At 49.9% G+C, this 13,838-nt stretch overlaps 2 protein-coding genes across 6 annotated transcripts in view; one reads left to right on the top strand and one right to left on the bottom strand.

Annotated features, from left to right (window-relative positions):
• Positions 1-732: 732 nt before the first annotated feature.
• Positions 733-4,974, top strand: Spaca9 (sperm acrosome associated 9). The gene is made up of 4 exons (XM_038338067.2): positions 733-876; positions 2,944-3,146; positions 3,700-4,019; positions 4,784-4,974. Exons 1-4 carry the CDS (start codon positions 733-735, stop codon positions 4,972-4,974), a joined length of 858 nt encoding a protein of 285 aa, XP_038193995.2.
• A 1,232-nt stretch (positions 4,975-6,206) lies between these two features.
• Positions 6,207-13,838, bottom strand: part of Tsc1 (TSC complex subunit 1) — a 55,167-nt gene continuing 47,535 nt past the window's right edge. For all 5 annotated transcript variants that reach the window (XM_038336270.1, XM_038336269.1, XM_038336273.1 and 2 more), the window contains 3 exons: positions 10,856-11,043; positions 10,620-10,781; positions 6,207-10,044 (listed from right to left, as the gene is read on the bottom strand). In XM_038336270.1, the coding sequence (XP_038192198.1) occupies positions 9,531-10,044; positions 10,620-10,781; positions 10,856-11,043 (864 nt within the window). In that variant the 3' untranslated portion in view covers positions 6,207-9,530. The remainder of the gene's footprint in view (positions 10,045-10,619; positions 10,782-10,855; positions 11,044-13,838) is intronic.

The following is a 13,838-nucleotide window of genomic DNA, read 5'->3' as shown; positions in this document are numbered from 1 at the left end:
ACCCTCCCTGCAGATGGCTTCACTGATCAGATAATGCAGGTTAACTTAAGACAGGGGAGGGGTCTGCACCCACACCTGCCCTGGAAACCTGCAAACCTAAGGCCAGGGCTCCTGCCACAAGTCCAGAGAGAAAGACACACAGAACAACCAAGTACTGACTCTTTCCCCTACTTAGCTCACAGGGAGAATTCCCAGACTCTCAGCAACTTCACTGTGGTAGACTTTTTTTTAATAACATGTTGTTGGTTTTGGGGTCTTATGGCATGTCCCTGAATCCCAGGTTCTGCCGCAGAAGGGGTCCTGGATGCTGTGTGTACACGTACACTCGAGACAGTGTGTGTGTGTGTGTGTGTGTGTGTGAGAGAGAGAGAGAGAGAGAGAGAGAGAGAGAGAGAGAGAGAGAGAGAGAGAGAGAGAGAGAATAGACCCTCTGATCTGGAGATACTGAGGACAGAGAAACTGTCCCTAGGTGAAGGAAGCCATAGTTCATGGCAGACTGTGTGTCCTTGGAGGGTAAGCAGACAAGGTCAGACTTGGTGCAGTGGTGGACAACTTGAAGGACCTAGAACAAGCATGCGCCTTCCAGGACCTGCTTCCTTTCCACAAAGCAGGGACACATTCCTTTGGGAGGGCGCCTCCCTCCAAAGCCGAATGGAAGTCCTGACCCCTGGGACCTCAAGGCCCCTCTTGCTCCCGACAGACCCCTGCTGTCCGTGAGACCCGAGGGCCACAATGAATGAGGTGAAGGAGAGTCTCCGCAGCATCGAGCAGAAGTACAAGCTCTTCCAGCAGCAACAGTTCACCTTCATCGCCGCTCTGGAGCACTGCCGGGAGAATGCCCACGACAAAATCCGGCCCATCTCCAGCGTCGGACAGGTGAGGCCTGGCAAGCAGGGTGCTGGTGCAGGACGGGGGAGGCTGTTCTTCCCAGCCCGGTCCCCGTACCCAAAACATGAACAGTGGAGCCCCAGAGAGAGCTGTGTGTTATTGTCTATGCCAACGCAGATTCTAACAGATGGAAACAGCCCCTCGGGGATCACCATCTATCAGATATGTAGGTGGCTAAAAAAATGGGCTCAAGACTCAGCCAGCTTGGCTTTAAGCCCACCTGGCTGGCACCCTGTAGCCTTGGGCTGGTGAGCATATCCCACTAACCTCAGTTTCCCCACCTGGAAGGCACATCTAATGATAGCATGCATGGAAAACTCCTGACCCATACTAAGCGCTCAAATGTCTGGTGTCACCTGCCAGCCCTAGGCTGAGCAACGGGGATTTGCTGATGAGCAGGCAGATAATGGTCCTTCTCAAAAGATTCTGCCACAGACTGGCACCTGGCCCAGCTCACTGGTGGAAGTTTTGTAGATACTTTTATTTAATCCTTTTCTTTAAAGGTGAGTTATTGTCCACGTTTTCTCAGTGGGGGCTGGAGGCCTTCCAGGAAGTCACTGGACAGCTAGGAGCATATACACAAGCTAAATCCTAGAACTAAAAAAAAGAGACCTCTGCAAAGAAGTCATGCTCCCCCAAAGTATGCCTGTTTAAAGGGGGCTGGAGAGTGGGCATGGTACAGCCTCGAAGTACCGAGGAGAAGTGAGACCGCAGGAAACCAGCAACCTTTGCCAGAGACTTCCTTTACATTCTCTACCTAAATTTTGTAAAAATGTTGTTTACTTGAAAAAACGCCGACCCCATGACGAAAATGCTCCATGCAAACTGAATCCATGCCCATCCATCCCATCACAGTGGTCAGCTGGTCCATGCTCATGTCCTGATCTACTGGAAGGGCAGCTGGCTACATCCCCACAGTAGCACAGCCTTCCAAGGGCATGGGACAGGTTTTCAGTCTCTAATAGTGGCCCAAGTCCACTTCCTGAGCACCTGCTTGATAGGGCTTCCTACCTTAGGTGCAGAAGGGATGCTCTCAGATCCGTCTACTGTTGAAGCCCCCCCCCCGAAAAAAAAGAGGTCACTCTGTTGCGGTCACGCCTTGATGCAGTGCCTGCCCCAGGTGCCTGGACAGGTGTTTTGTTGGAAGCCTCTACCCCTTACAGGCTGGGGAGGAATCCCTTCAAATCACTAAGAAACGGAGTAGCCCTGTCTAGACAGAGACAGTTTGGAGTGTCAGAGGAAGCAGAGGTACCCCCACCTTTCATCACTCCGTGGAGAGTAGCAGCTGTGGAATGGTTGAATCCATTACTCAGGCCTGTAGCGTAAATCTACCTTGCCTATGCTTAGATGCAAAGTCTGAGTGGTTCCGAGTAACTGACAAAAGACCCATAGAGGGATCCCTACCCCTAATCAAGGAAACTTTGGAAAGCAGAACAGAGAATTAGTGTTCTCAGCATGTTACCTACACAGTTATGGGGGGGTTTAAAAGTTTACTTGGTATATGATCATAGTCTGGTATGAACTTGGTCCCCCTAAGTACCTGCTCCCCCATACACTGGAGACAGTCTCTGAATCCAGGTTGGGGTTCCACACTGCACTGTCCTCATGCACACAATCATTTCTCCAGTCAGGCCTGGAACTGACTTTTTCTGACTCCAAAACGCAGTACAACCAGTCTGAAGGATTCTTGTTACTTCCTCCGTGGTTTGGGTAAGCAGGGTGGTGGAGCCCAGGCCATTGTGTGAGGAGGCAAATCAGCCAGGCCACTTCTGTTGGCACCCAAGCAGGTCATTTCTCATGTCTGAACCTTTTAGGAAGTATGTAAAACGAGGACGCAAAAAGGCCCCTACCTAGTGTGGAGAGCTTAGGTGATGAGTGAGGGAGAACAGACTTAGGGAAGTATTTTTGCAATGGTGCTTGGAACACAAACATTAGCTGTCTGTCATGACCGGTAAATTCGAATGCTTCCTGTCCGGCATCGAGCCTGTGATCGTGGGAGGGCTGGGGCAGTGCCCTGTCTCTCCAGCTCCAACTCCTGACGTGCGGCCTCTGCAGGTGCAGAGCTACATGGAACACTACTGCAACAACTCTACGGACCGGAGAATTCTGCTCATGTTCCTGGACATCTGCTCGGAGCTCAACAAGCTCTGCCAGCACTTCGAGGCGCTGCACTCCGGCACCCCTGTCACCAACAGCCTTCTCGAGAAATGCAAAACCCTGGTTAGCCAAAGCAATGACTTGAGCAGCCTCAGAGCAAAGTAAGTCCCTCGTGGGTGTAGATGGGGCAGAGTGTGCCGAGAGGACAGGAACCTGTAAGCTGGCTCTCCCCTGCTGGCACAGGTCACAGCCTCTAATCCATCAGAGGCCTAGCACCCAACTACCCACTAGAATGACTGACCTCATCAAACGGATGGAAAACTGGGTCACAGACATCAGAGGACAAAAAAACAAAAGTCTCCTAGGACTTAGAACCAGACTAGGGAGAAGTGGCTACAGAAGTGGGACACCAGAGTTACATCCCCTGGGGCTCCATGGTGACCCCAAAGAATCCAAAGCTCCATAATCCATTTTTGGGAGCTCATTAGATGTTAGTGTAAGAAGGATTAAGGTAGCCAGTATTTTAAGGTGATAGGAGGTTCTCCAGGCCCTGGTCCTGGTGGTTGAGAGCTCTTGCTACCTATACCAGAAGTACCTGGGACTCTTGGCCTTGAACTTTCTGGATTAGAACACTCAGGGATGGAGCCTGAGGTATGTGTGTCTAGTTCTCACACCTGGGGTGACGGGTCTCACCACCTGCTCACTGTTCTGCAGGTACCCACACGACGTAGTGAACCACTTGAGCTGTGATGAGGCCAGGAACCACTACGGAGGTGTGGTCAGCCTCATCCCTATAGTCCTGGACTTAATGAAAGAGTGGATTGCTCATTCGGAGAAGCTACCTCGCAAAGTGCTGCAGCACGTGAGTGAGGTCCTGGGTAGCCAGGGAGCCGCCGCAGCCACCACCAGACCTGCCCAGACCACGGTTACCCAACACTTGTTAGGAAAACTCAAGTATAGGCAGCTTGCAAAAGAGAGCCTCAAATCTAGGGGGAAAGACAAAGGCTTCCCGAAGCCTCCCTGGAGACCACCCGGTGGGAAACTGTAACTCACTGTCAATGTACTTGGCTTCCACGGGTCATCCATTTTCACTGGGGGCCAATACACCATTGAGAATATCCCTCTCGCGCGCTTTTCACTTCTAACATCTCCGCCTCTTGACCTCCGTGTTGATGGAAAGGGATCCTTACTCATGGAGCTGCCTAAACAATATGGTGTTGGCAGGGCATGTCCTAGATGCAGGGTGTTGTGCTGATGCCCAGGCTTCCTGCCCAGCTGTGGCTTCTGGCTCTGTAGTGAGCAACTAGAGCAGGGAACTACTTAGCTCCTTATCTTGACAAGGACAAGATGAGCTGCAAGGTCTCTCATGAACAAGTTAGGGGAAAGGGATCAAGAGGCTGAATTCGCTTGTGTTCAGTTCCCTGGACTAAAACAAGGGATGAGTGCTCTCTCTCCTTCTTTGGGAGAGGGAGAGCACGGCAGAAGTCAGACTGTCTTGTGGCCCTTGAGCCTGGTCTCTGCAGCGGTCTAGTCTGCCCACACTGTAAATGTGCACTCCTGGCTTCTGGGCCTGCCAGAAGTGAGCTCTGACTGTTGGTTTTTCCCTTCACAGGGGACGACTTAGATTCTGTATTGTTGCTTCCTCGGGGGGAGACATTCAAGAATAAAGTGTTCTACCATTTCTCTGCCTGGCTTAGTTTCCTGGGATTTACCCGACCAAACCCAAAAAACAACAAACAAACAAAAAAAAAAACCCTTGTACTTGTAAAACATCAGATGACATTGGGTGCCCTTATAGACAAAGCCCCCCCACCCCAGACAGCACCAGAGACCTCTGCAGCCAAGCTCAGTGCTTCCCTTCAGAGTGGGCTGCCTCTAGGAGGCTCAGGCCACACAGGGCCAGTCTGCAGGCTTCCAAGAGTGACTTCCTTGTCTGAGGAGAGACCTATTCAGACAACCCCTGAGTTTTCCAGACAGCCAGCCTCCTGAGGTTAAGGGCAGTGCAGTAATTCCAGGCACTGGCATGCAGCTCACACTCTGCTTACCCCACTAAAGCCCAGGCTGAGTTGTAGGGACGTGGTGAAGGAAGAATCTCAAAATTATGTAAAGGTTATCTCTCTCCTCTGCCCAATACCTGAAGACCAGGAGGGGTATCAGGGCACAGGTGGTGATGACGGCTGCACTGTCCCTTGGCATATCACCAACATAGCTGCAAGGTCAGGGCTACAGTAAGCAGGAAGACTTGAGATGCAGACTTGGGTGGCCATGCTTCATATCCTGCTCTTTACCCAGGGGCATGAGTTTAAGGCAGCCGAGTTATCTGTTCCCCAGCCCAAGTCTACCACTGTCCCGTACCACCATCAGGAAACCACTCCAGACAGACTGCAGTGTGTCTGGACCATCTCGTTTCACCCACAAGCCCCCGAGGCCAGCATAAAATCACTCCATCTCAACACTGCGGAGTGCAAAACAATAAATCTTTATTTGTTCACAGTTAAACACAAGCAACTGCCTTGACATTTCAGAACATTCTAAGGACAGCAAACCTTTGATTCCATTCACTGAGACTGTACCATGTTCTCCTGTAACCTGTATTTATGGCATCCGATGCGGATTGTTTGACATGCTTTTAAGGTCATAGTGGGAAAGTTTAAACCTTTTGAGAAGAGGTGACTTCCATTGAACTAAATTTTTTTTTTTAAAAAAATCTGATTTTTTTTTTTCACTGATGGGAACTCCCCCCCACCCTTAAACTCCAAGTTAGCCATATATGGTTAATCCATGATTGATTATAAAACTAAATTATGTCTTAGCAAAACCTGCTCCTCCATAATGTGTTTTGTGGTCCAGTCTCATGAAGGGTGACCACTGAATCTTCCTAGTGCAAAGACGCCTGCCTGCCTCTGACCTGACAGAGAGCTAACACCATCATGACCTCCCTTCCAACACTGTGAGGTGGGGCAGGGAGAGGGATCGGTCTAGTTAAAGACCAGCTCCAGTGGCTCAGTCAGCCTGCTTATCCAGAGGTGGATAATACTGGGGCTCTGGGAAGGGCAGGGCACTTCTTGGCCCCCACTAATTTCATTCTGAGACCAAAAGTGGTCAGGGTGCAGTTTCCAATGTAGCTGCAGCTGCTTCTCTACAGTGCATTTAAACACACGGGTGATATCAGAAACACTGCTCCCCTGGGCACACCAGGAGCTCACAGACTGGGACACTGAATGGGAACGTGGATCAGAGCAGCAGCTCAAGGGCCAGCTCCCATTTTTCCCTACACAGATAGGCTAAACCCAAGGCAATCAGTGACTGCAGCAAACTGGGGGTAAAGGAAGGATGGAGGCACATACCACAGATCTCTGGATGTATACAAGGACACAAACACCCTCACACTGGATGTATTTTCCAGTGTACACAGCAGTGGATTTTCAGCCTTGGGGTGACGGTGCAGCAGATGCAGGCTGCCATTTGAGTCACAGTGTGCAGGACCACTGGCCTCTGGCTGAGGCAGACTCCTTATGTGTTGCAAGCTAAGCCTGTGCAAGGCCTACACCTCTGCCAGCTTATCCAGTGTCTCCCACCTTTACTGCTTGGGAAGATGAGCACCTTACTACAGTACTTTTGCTTGTTCTTTAGTTCTTTCTGGCTTCAAGTGGTAGCTCCCTACTGGCTGGTCTCACACCACACTACACATTGCTCAATTTCTACCCTGTCAGCCTGAGCTCTGTACTCTGCTCTTAGGTCTTTTCATCTTCAACCACTCAACTGCTAACATGTTCTCATTCTCCTCCGAGCACTAGAGCCCACATATGCTGCAAGTGGCCCCGAATCTTGTCACTTGTGGTGCCACCACCACCCAGGGAGGCGCTGGTCACTGGCCAGAGCAGCTTGGGGAGGTTTTTTTTTAACCACCTGTGGCTTCCAGGACTTTTTCTGGGTTTTGAGTTTGTCTTCTAAGAAGAGTGACTCCCTGCTAACCATGTCACAAACAGTTAGAAGCTTCTGCAGCTTAGTCCAGAAGATTGAATAAACTTTCCTCCTGAAAGGGTCAGCAAAGCTATCAAGGTCAGCATTCGCCCCTGGCAGCTGTGCTGCCTGCTCCGGGGATGCCATTTAGAGCCTGCCCCTCATGTTCACGGTCACGTTGCTCTTGTTCCTAAAGCAAGTTCTTATGGACGTCAGGGAGGAGTGTTAAATCGTGCTTAGTTCCTCTCCCGGGCACTGATCGCTCCTCCACTCCAGCGGCATTGTATTGCTGCTTTTAACAGATTCCAGTCTCCCTGGGTCCCACTGGCAACCACAGCACAGACTCCAGTGATTCAAGGATGGAGCCATTCAAGCGCAGCATTCACACATACCAGGCTGCCCATGACACCTACTGCTCCATACCTTGGCCTACACCTCAGCTGCCTTTCAGAAGTTTCCCTCCTGACTGCAGCAGCATCAGGTGACCCACTGATCCCTGAATGCTCTGTCACTGCCCTCTAAACAGAAGCTTCCACCCACTGATTCTCCAATCCTTTGGAAAGAGTCAATGTTTAGGCTGGGCACCTTCAAGATGATTTCAGGTTACAGTCTCCCAACCTTAGCTGGAAAAAAAAAATGCCTCAACAGCCTTCTAGAACTCAAGCCACACAGGATGCTCAGGTTCCGTCACTGGGTGCAGAGTCTACCATGCCGCTGTCTCCTCTCCCTCAACTTCAGCACTTGTGCAGTCTGTAAGTTTTCTTTCTACTGGAAAAAGGCTTGGTTCTCTGGCACAGATCTTATGTGTGTGTGGTGGGGGGGGAGGGAGATTCTTAGGAGCAGTGTTTCCCCATTAACTGTGAGATCTTTTTTCCCAGTCTGTTCATCTGCCCTTTTCTACAATGGATCAGGTGAGAGAACACTAGGTTTTCAGCTTTCCTCTGGGCAGACCTAAATGAAAAGCACGGCATTATCGTCAAGGGGCAATTACTGCCCTCTGCTGGTCTGAGAACAGTCGGTGGTGTTGTCTTCCTGTGGGCTAGCTATGGCAAAGATATGGCCCTAACAGGTCTCCAGCCAATACACCATGGTGACGAGTCTCACCTTACTTAGGGAATCTAGGATAATTACTGCCACACTTTAAAAAAAAGACATTCATCCTCAGGCTGGAAACTTCCATACGCAATAAAATTTCATACCATTAGTTTTCTTTTATCTTTGTTGTAGCTAAACCTTCTGTTCTTTACGCCAGATAGAAACAAGAAAACCAAGCTCTTGGCTCCTTCCCAAGTGTCTCCTTGCCTGGTCCAGAATATCAGGCAACAACTCTTACACTTCCAGCATTTATTTCAGGAGCACTGGTTGAGCTTGGGCTCTCTGCCACCACCTTGTTCTGATCGAACACCGTGTCACCTCTCATGAGCATGAGGGAAGGCAGTGGTACAGGCTACAACCTCCATCAACCCTCCCAGACTCTGAGTCGCTCTGCTGTTCCCAACAGAAGTGTTTGACATGAAGCTCCAGGGGACTCTCTCCTGCAAAGTCAGAATTGGTGTAAAAAAGCTGCTAGAACCTACTATAGTGAGGCATCCCCAGCCCGAGAACAATCGTCACATAAACTCTAAGGAAATTCTGACTCTTCCGAGCCTGTCTGCTGCAGAACCACAAAGCAACTCTTAATCAGAGACGTGGACGAGGAGAGGCAAACAGACTAAAGGGTGGAACCATGGCTCAGCTGGATGGGGCCGCCAAAGGCACACTTCCACATGTGCATAAGTATCCCGGGTGCCTCTCCTAGTGACCACTCCCCACTGTCTGCAGAATCACCACCTACACACCTACCCACAGGCAGCATGGTGCCAGCATTCAAGCAAATACCAAATAAATAAGAGGTAGTGGGGGAAAGGGTAAGAGCTTTCCAGAGAGTAAGGCAGTGTGGCCTCCACAGCGCCAACTACACCATCAGAACAACTGGTATTCTCGCAGAGCCTTCTAGGAAGCATATCCAAGCTTCTGAAAGAAGGCAGAGGTGAATGAACCAGTTTCTCTACATCTGTGGCTTCAGATGCCGAACTTCAGCATCTAAAAGAGCAGCGGAAACGCTCCTGTAAAGACAATTTACTCTGTAGGCTACATCCTCCTGGAAGGGACAAAACTGGACTTAGCTGCAGTGCCACTAACTACCTGGTACCCAAGAGCCACCTATCTACCTGCACCTCGGGAAAGCAGAGTGCTGTGTTGGACCCAAAGATGAAATTTGGCCTCATATTGCACAGGTTCAAAGGACACAACCATTTGGTGGGAGAAAGGAAGAAAATAAAGCTACAAGGGACACACACAGGCCCTCAATTAGTACATACTGCTAGGTAAATGAAAGAGGCTGGGGTGGGGTGAAGGAAAGCATCTCAATGCCAGACCCAAAAACCATCATCCCACATTCCGCCAGCTGTCAAAAGGACCTCTGTCCCATTCCCACTGCACAAGCAGCCGCTCAGACCCTGGAAACAGAAAAGCCTAGAACGTGCATTCACACCTCCTGATCTGTGCTGACAAAAGATGCAAATTAACACTGACAGACCCCCTCAGCTGTGCTCGTGATGAGTCTCATTGTAGTCCATGATGTGGAGCTGCCCCACACTGTCCGAGTTTGGGGAAGATGGGTGTGAGGCATCTAGATTAAAGGGAGTCTTGTTTTCCATGCCTGAGTCTTTACCCAGTTCCGTCTTTAGGGTCTCAGAAAGGCTACTGCTGGTCACACCGTCCTCATCACACTGGCTCTCACTCTTATTGCGGAACAGTTCCCGGGCCTTCATGCCCAGGAAGCTTTTGGAACTGGGAAGTGAACCAACAGTCGTGGGGATGCTGCTGGAGGGCTCACCCACAGTGGTTTCCCAGCGGCTGCTGAACCTCTGGCTCGGGGGTTTCTCTGGAGTGGAAAGCTCACTGCTGCTGCTGCTGCTGCCTCCAGTGCTTCTGCCTCCACAGCTGACCCGGGTACCACTAGGCCTGGGGGTCCTGGTCTCACCATTGTGGCCGGAAGCCTCTTCGTTATGTCCTATCAAGGAATCTGAGCAGCCGTCACTACAACAGTCAAGCCTGTAAGAGATCCAGAAGGAATGCACTTGGTAACTGTAGCACTCTTGGGGAAATGTGAAATTATAGTTGCTCCCTGGACCTGACTTGCCCATTCTCTAATTAAAATTTTTATATATTTGAGTGTGTGCATATGTACCATGTGTGTGCCTAATTCCAGAAGACAGTGTCAAATTCCATAGAAGTGGAATTACAAATGGTTCACCTAGGTGCTGGGAACCAAACTAAGGTCCTTTTGCAAAAGCAGCCAGTGCTCTTAACCACTGAGCCATCCCTTCAGCTCCACCCCCGCCCCCCGCGCCCCCCGCCCCCCCCCCGCTCTGTTTGTAATAGCAGACACAAGCAGGAGTTGTTACTTGGAGTAACAACTGGAGTTATACTGGATGACGTCTGCAATGGAAGGGTGGATAATCAATCGAGTGTGGCCGGGAGACGACTGGATGACTCTCTGTAAAGGACTGAGCAGAGGACAGCAGCTCAGCTGCTTGTCACTGCCTCCCCAAAGGCCTGCCATGCTGCCTGGCTGGCTGTGGTCCCTCGCGCAGAGCCTCCCAGAGCCCAAATGCAGCTGTTCTCACCTCTCTTCTGCTGCTTCTGCTGTTTCTGCTTTGTCCTCTTCTAATTTCCGTAGGCGGCCATCTTTCTCCAACCTGCCGTACAAGTTTAGGATCTCCAGTTCCAACACCCGGGTAATCTTCTTCTGAGCCTCATACCTGCTCTCTGCAGCCTGCAGCTGTCCACTGAAAGACAGGCCTGCTTCAGAACATGGGAGAGGACTCACCCCTATCCCACCCTCACCTTTCCTGTGAGTCACCTCGCCTGGCTCTTGACATCCTCAAGGTATTTCTTCTGTTCTAGGAGAAGGTGGTCTTTCTTGGCCAGAAGAGATTCCAGTTCCAACACTCGCCTCTGTGAGGCATCCAGCCTCTGGTTCTGCTGGAGAAGATGGCTTCTGTTCTTTTCTAGTTCTTTCCGATATGCAGTTTTCATCATTTCTACTTCCTATAAAAAAAGGTCTAGAGTCAGTACTTATAGACAACTGTGCAATGTAACTCAACCAGAAGTGTCCCCAACACTGAGAGGCACTTAGTGTCCTCACCCAACTGAGTGAGGGTGGATTCCTGCATTTCTGATGCCTACCACTGAGGAAACCATCTGAAACATGGAAGCCATGCTGTACAACAGTCACCACAGCATGTTTATAAAAGTCAGGAAGCATAAGTACCCTGAGAGCTATGTTAGGACTCTGTAAGAGGAAGCATATATTTACTCTGTTTGCAGGGTGCATACAGTACCAGTAAAAAGACACAAAAGTGGACCATCGCCCATGGGATCATGCTTGTCACAAAATGCACTGAAAAACCACTTTGCACAGCTACAGCATCAGGTCACTGGCACTGGCCATTTGCTCTCTTTCTACCCTTCCTCCCTCTCTACCAGCAGCTGAGATGGGGACACAAAAAGAATATGTCTGCTCAGGAGAAGCAGCGTTTTCAGGCTGGATACCTGCCAAAGTTTGTCAGCCAAGTCATACAGGTGGCCTGCCTGCATCGGGAAATCCACAGTAAGTGCAGACTGGTGTGCTCCCAAAAGGTGGAAAGAAGGCTTTCCTAGCAACTGTTTAACACACAAACACACACAACCGACACCATACAAGTTTTTCAAGAAAGATCCTAAACTGTTAAGTTGCAAGGAGGTAACCTTTCTGGAAGGCACCAAGCCTCAATGCTGACCAGTGAATCAGACGTTTCCAGAAAGCAGAAGGTAGAAATGGCTGAAAAAATGGCCATTCCATTTTTTCCTGTGCTGAAGAGCTCCAGGTAATGACTTCTGTAACAGAGGCAGCACAATCACTTTCCACAGCTACAGACCCCGCCAGCCAAAGTTCAACATGTTCACTGTGGGCACTGAGTGTGCCATGCTGGGTTCTTGTCATTATTCTTGAATATAGTTTAACACTGCTTATATAGTATTTACCTGACATTAGGCTGTGCATGTGACCTAGAGATGGTTACAGTACATGGGAGTACTCTGGGCCAACACCATCCATCTTATGAGGAACTAACCATCTGGAGATTTTTAGGGCCCTAGAACCCACCCTGCACAGCAATAGTAGCACCTGTACTTATTTATGGATACTCACACAAGGAATTAAAACGGCAAGTCCTGGCATCTCAGTAACCTCACAGCCTGTTAGATGCCTGCACCACCTCCATGAGCCTGAAGAACAGTGACCTAGATCCCCACCTGGGGCAGATCTTGGCCTGCTCAAGGCCCTCACAAGGTAGTAACAAGCGCCACGCAAACCTAACAGAAAGGGACACAGGACTAAAAGCATGCAAAGGATTTTGAGGGTTGTTCAGAGAGACCTACCCATAGGAGGGGGTACTCGCCTCTTCCTGGGAATACCACGTGGTTGGCCTGTGAGGGCTGAACTTGGCACACCAGTGTGGCTAGCTGGTGGACAAGACTAACAAGCTAAGATGGCGGGGAGAAGAGCACAAAGAGCCTGGCTTCCTCACGCTGGTCCCAAACTGCCACTCTGACCAACTTGGAATTCATCTGCCTCAGGACTGTCTTCAAGTACAGCAATAAAACTCTGTATTGTTAAGTGAGATTGTTCATTTTGTTTTGTGATATACAACAGAAGGCAGCCCACCTAACAAGTGGGCTTCCCAATTCATAACTGTGAAACAGCGCCCAAGAGGGAACAAGGCTGCTAATGGTCTCAGGAGTTCGAGTAACAGAAGTTGGTCCAGCTAGGCACATCTCTCTGGAGGCATCAAAAAGTTGTTTCAGCAGCAGCCAGACATGGTGGCAACACCTTTAATCCTAGCACATGAGAGGCAGAGATAAGTGGATCTCTTTGAGTTCAAGGCTAGCTATGTAGAGTTTCAGGGCAGCCAAGGCTACATAGGCAGACCTTATCTCAAAAAACAATGCACCACAGCAAGCTCTTTGGGTGGGTGGGTGGAGGTCCTTGGCTCTGTTCCCCACATTCTCTAGAAACTATTCTGCTTTCAGAGTAATTCATTGTTGGAGTCTAGACAGTTTCACTTTTGACATCCTCCAAAATCTGAACTGGAGGCTGAAAAGAGCGGAGAAGAAGCAATTCTACTACAAATGATGTCTCTTCAGTTCTGAAACAACACTGTCCACTTGGAAACCACAGATAACATTTCATAGAGCCTTGACCCACGGGTGCTAAAGGCACTTGATGGAAGAGCAGTGTCAAAGCATCAGAGGACCCAGTTCCTTTACTAATACCGCCCGAGGCTGACTGTACAGTGACATGGGCATCTGTCTTAGCACACTGGCAAACATTAACAGGCCTTGATGCTGACACCAGCACTGAAACAAACATCGGTAGGGCCAGAGTCACAGGGAAAAGGAAACAAAGCAGCATGAATGCTGGGTCATAGCAGCACCCACACACACTAGGTCCTGAAAGGTGTGCTAGACAGAGCTGGGTGCCCCCATCTTTCCCCTCCCTCCTGCTCTGTAGCAGTTACAGCTCACACTTGTACTGTGTGAGAGCCAAACTTGGTGACCTATGGGATACGAATCACTATGGAAGCAAACCTCTGGGTCTCTCTGGAAGAGACTAATGTAGACTAAGTTGGTTTTTTTTTTGTTTTTTTTTTTTTTTTTTTTTTTTTTTTGGTTTTTCGAGACAGGGTTTCTCTGCAGCTAGCTCTTGTAGACCAGGCTGGTCTCAAACTCCCAGAGATCCGCCTGCCTCTGCCTCCTGAGTGCTGGGATTAAAGGCGTGCGCCACCACCGCCCGGCTAATGTAG

The sequence above is a fragment of the Arvicola amphibius genome, chromosome 7, assembly GCF_903992535.2.
Source record: "Arvicola amphibius chromosome 7, mArvAmp1.2, whole genome shotgun sequence".
Taxonomy (NCBI): domain Eukaryota; kingdom Metazoa; phylum Chordata; class Mammalia; order Rodentia; family Cricetidae; genus Arvicola; species Arvicola amphibius.
The sequence above is the reverse complement of the archived record's forward strand: the minus strand, read 5'-3'. Positions and strand labels throughout refer to the sequence as shown.

Excerpts from the sequence above, each read along its gene's own strand:
- Spaca9 (XM_038338067.2), top strand. The coding sequence starts at position 733 with ATGAATGAGGTGAAGGAGAGTCTCCGCAGCATCGAGCAGAAGTACAAG. Across the intron at positions 877-2,943 it reads CCATCTCCAGCGTCGGACAG|GTGCAGAGCTACATGGAACA; the intron begins GTGAGGCCTGGC and ends CGGCCTCTGCAG. Across the intron at positions 3,147-3,699 it reads TTGAGCAGCCTCAGAGCAAA|GTACCCACACGACGTAGTGA; the intron begins GTAAGTCCCTCG and ends ACTGTTCTGCAG.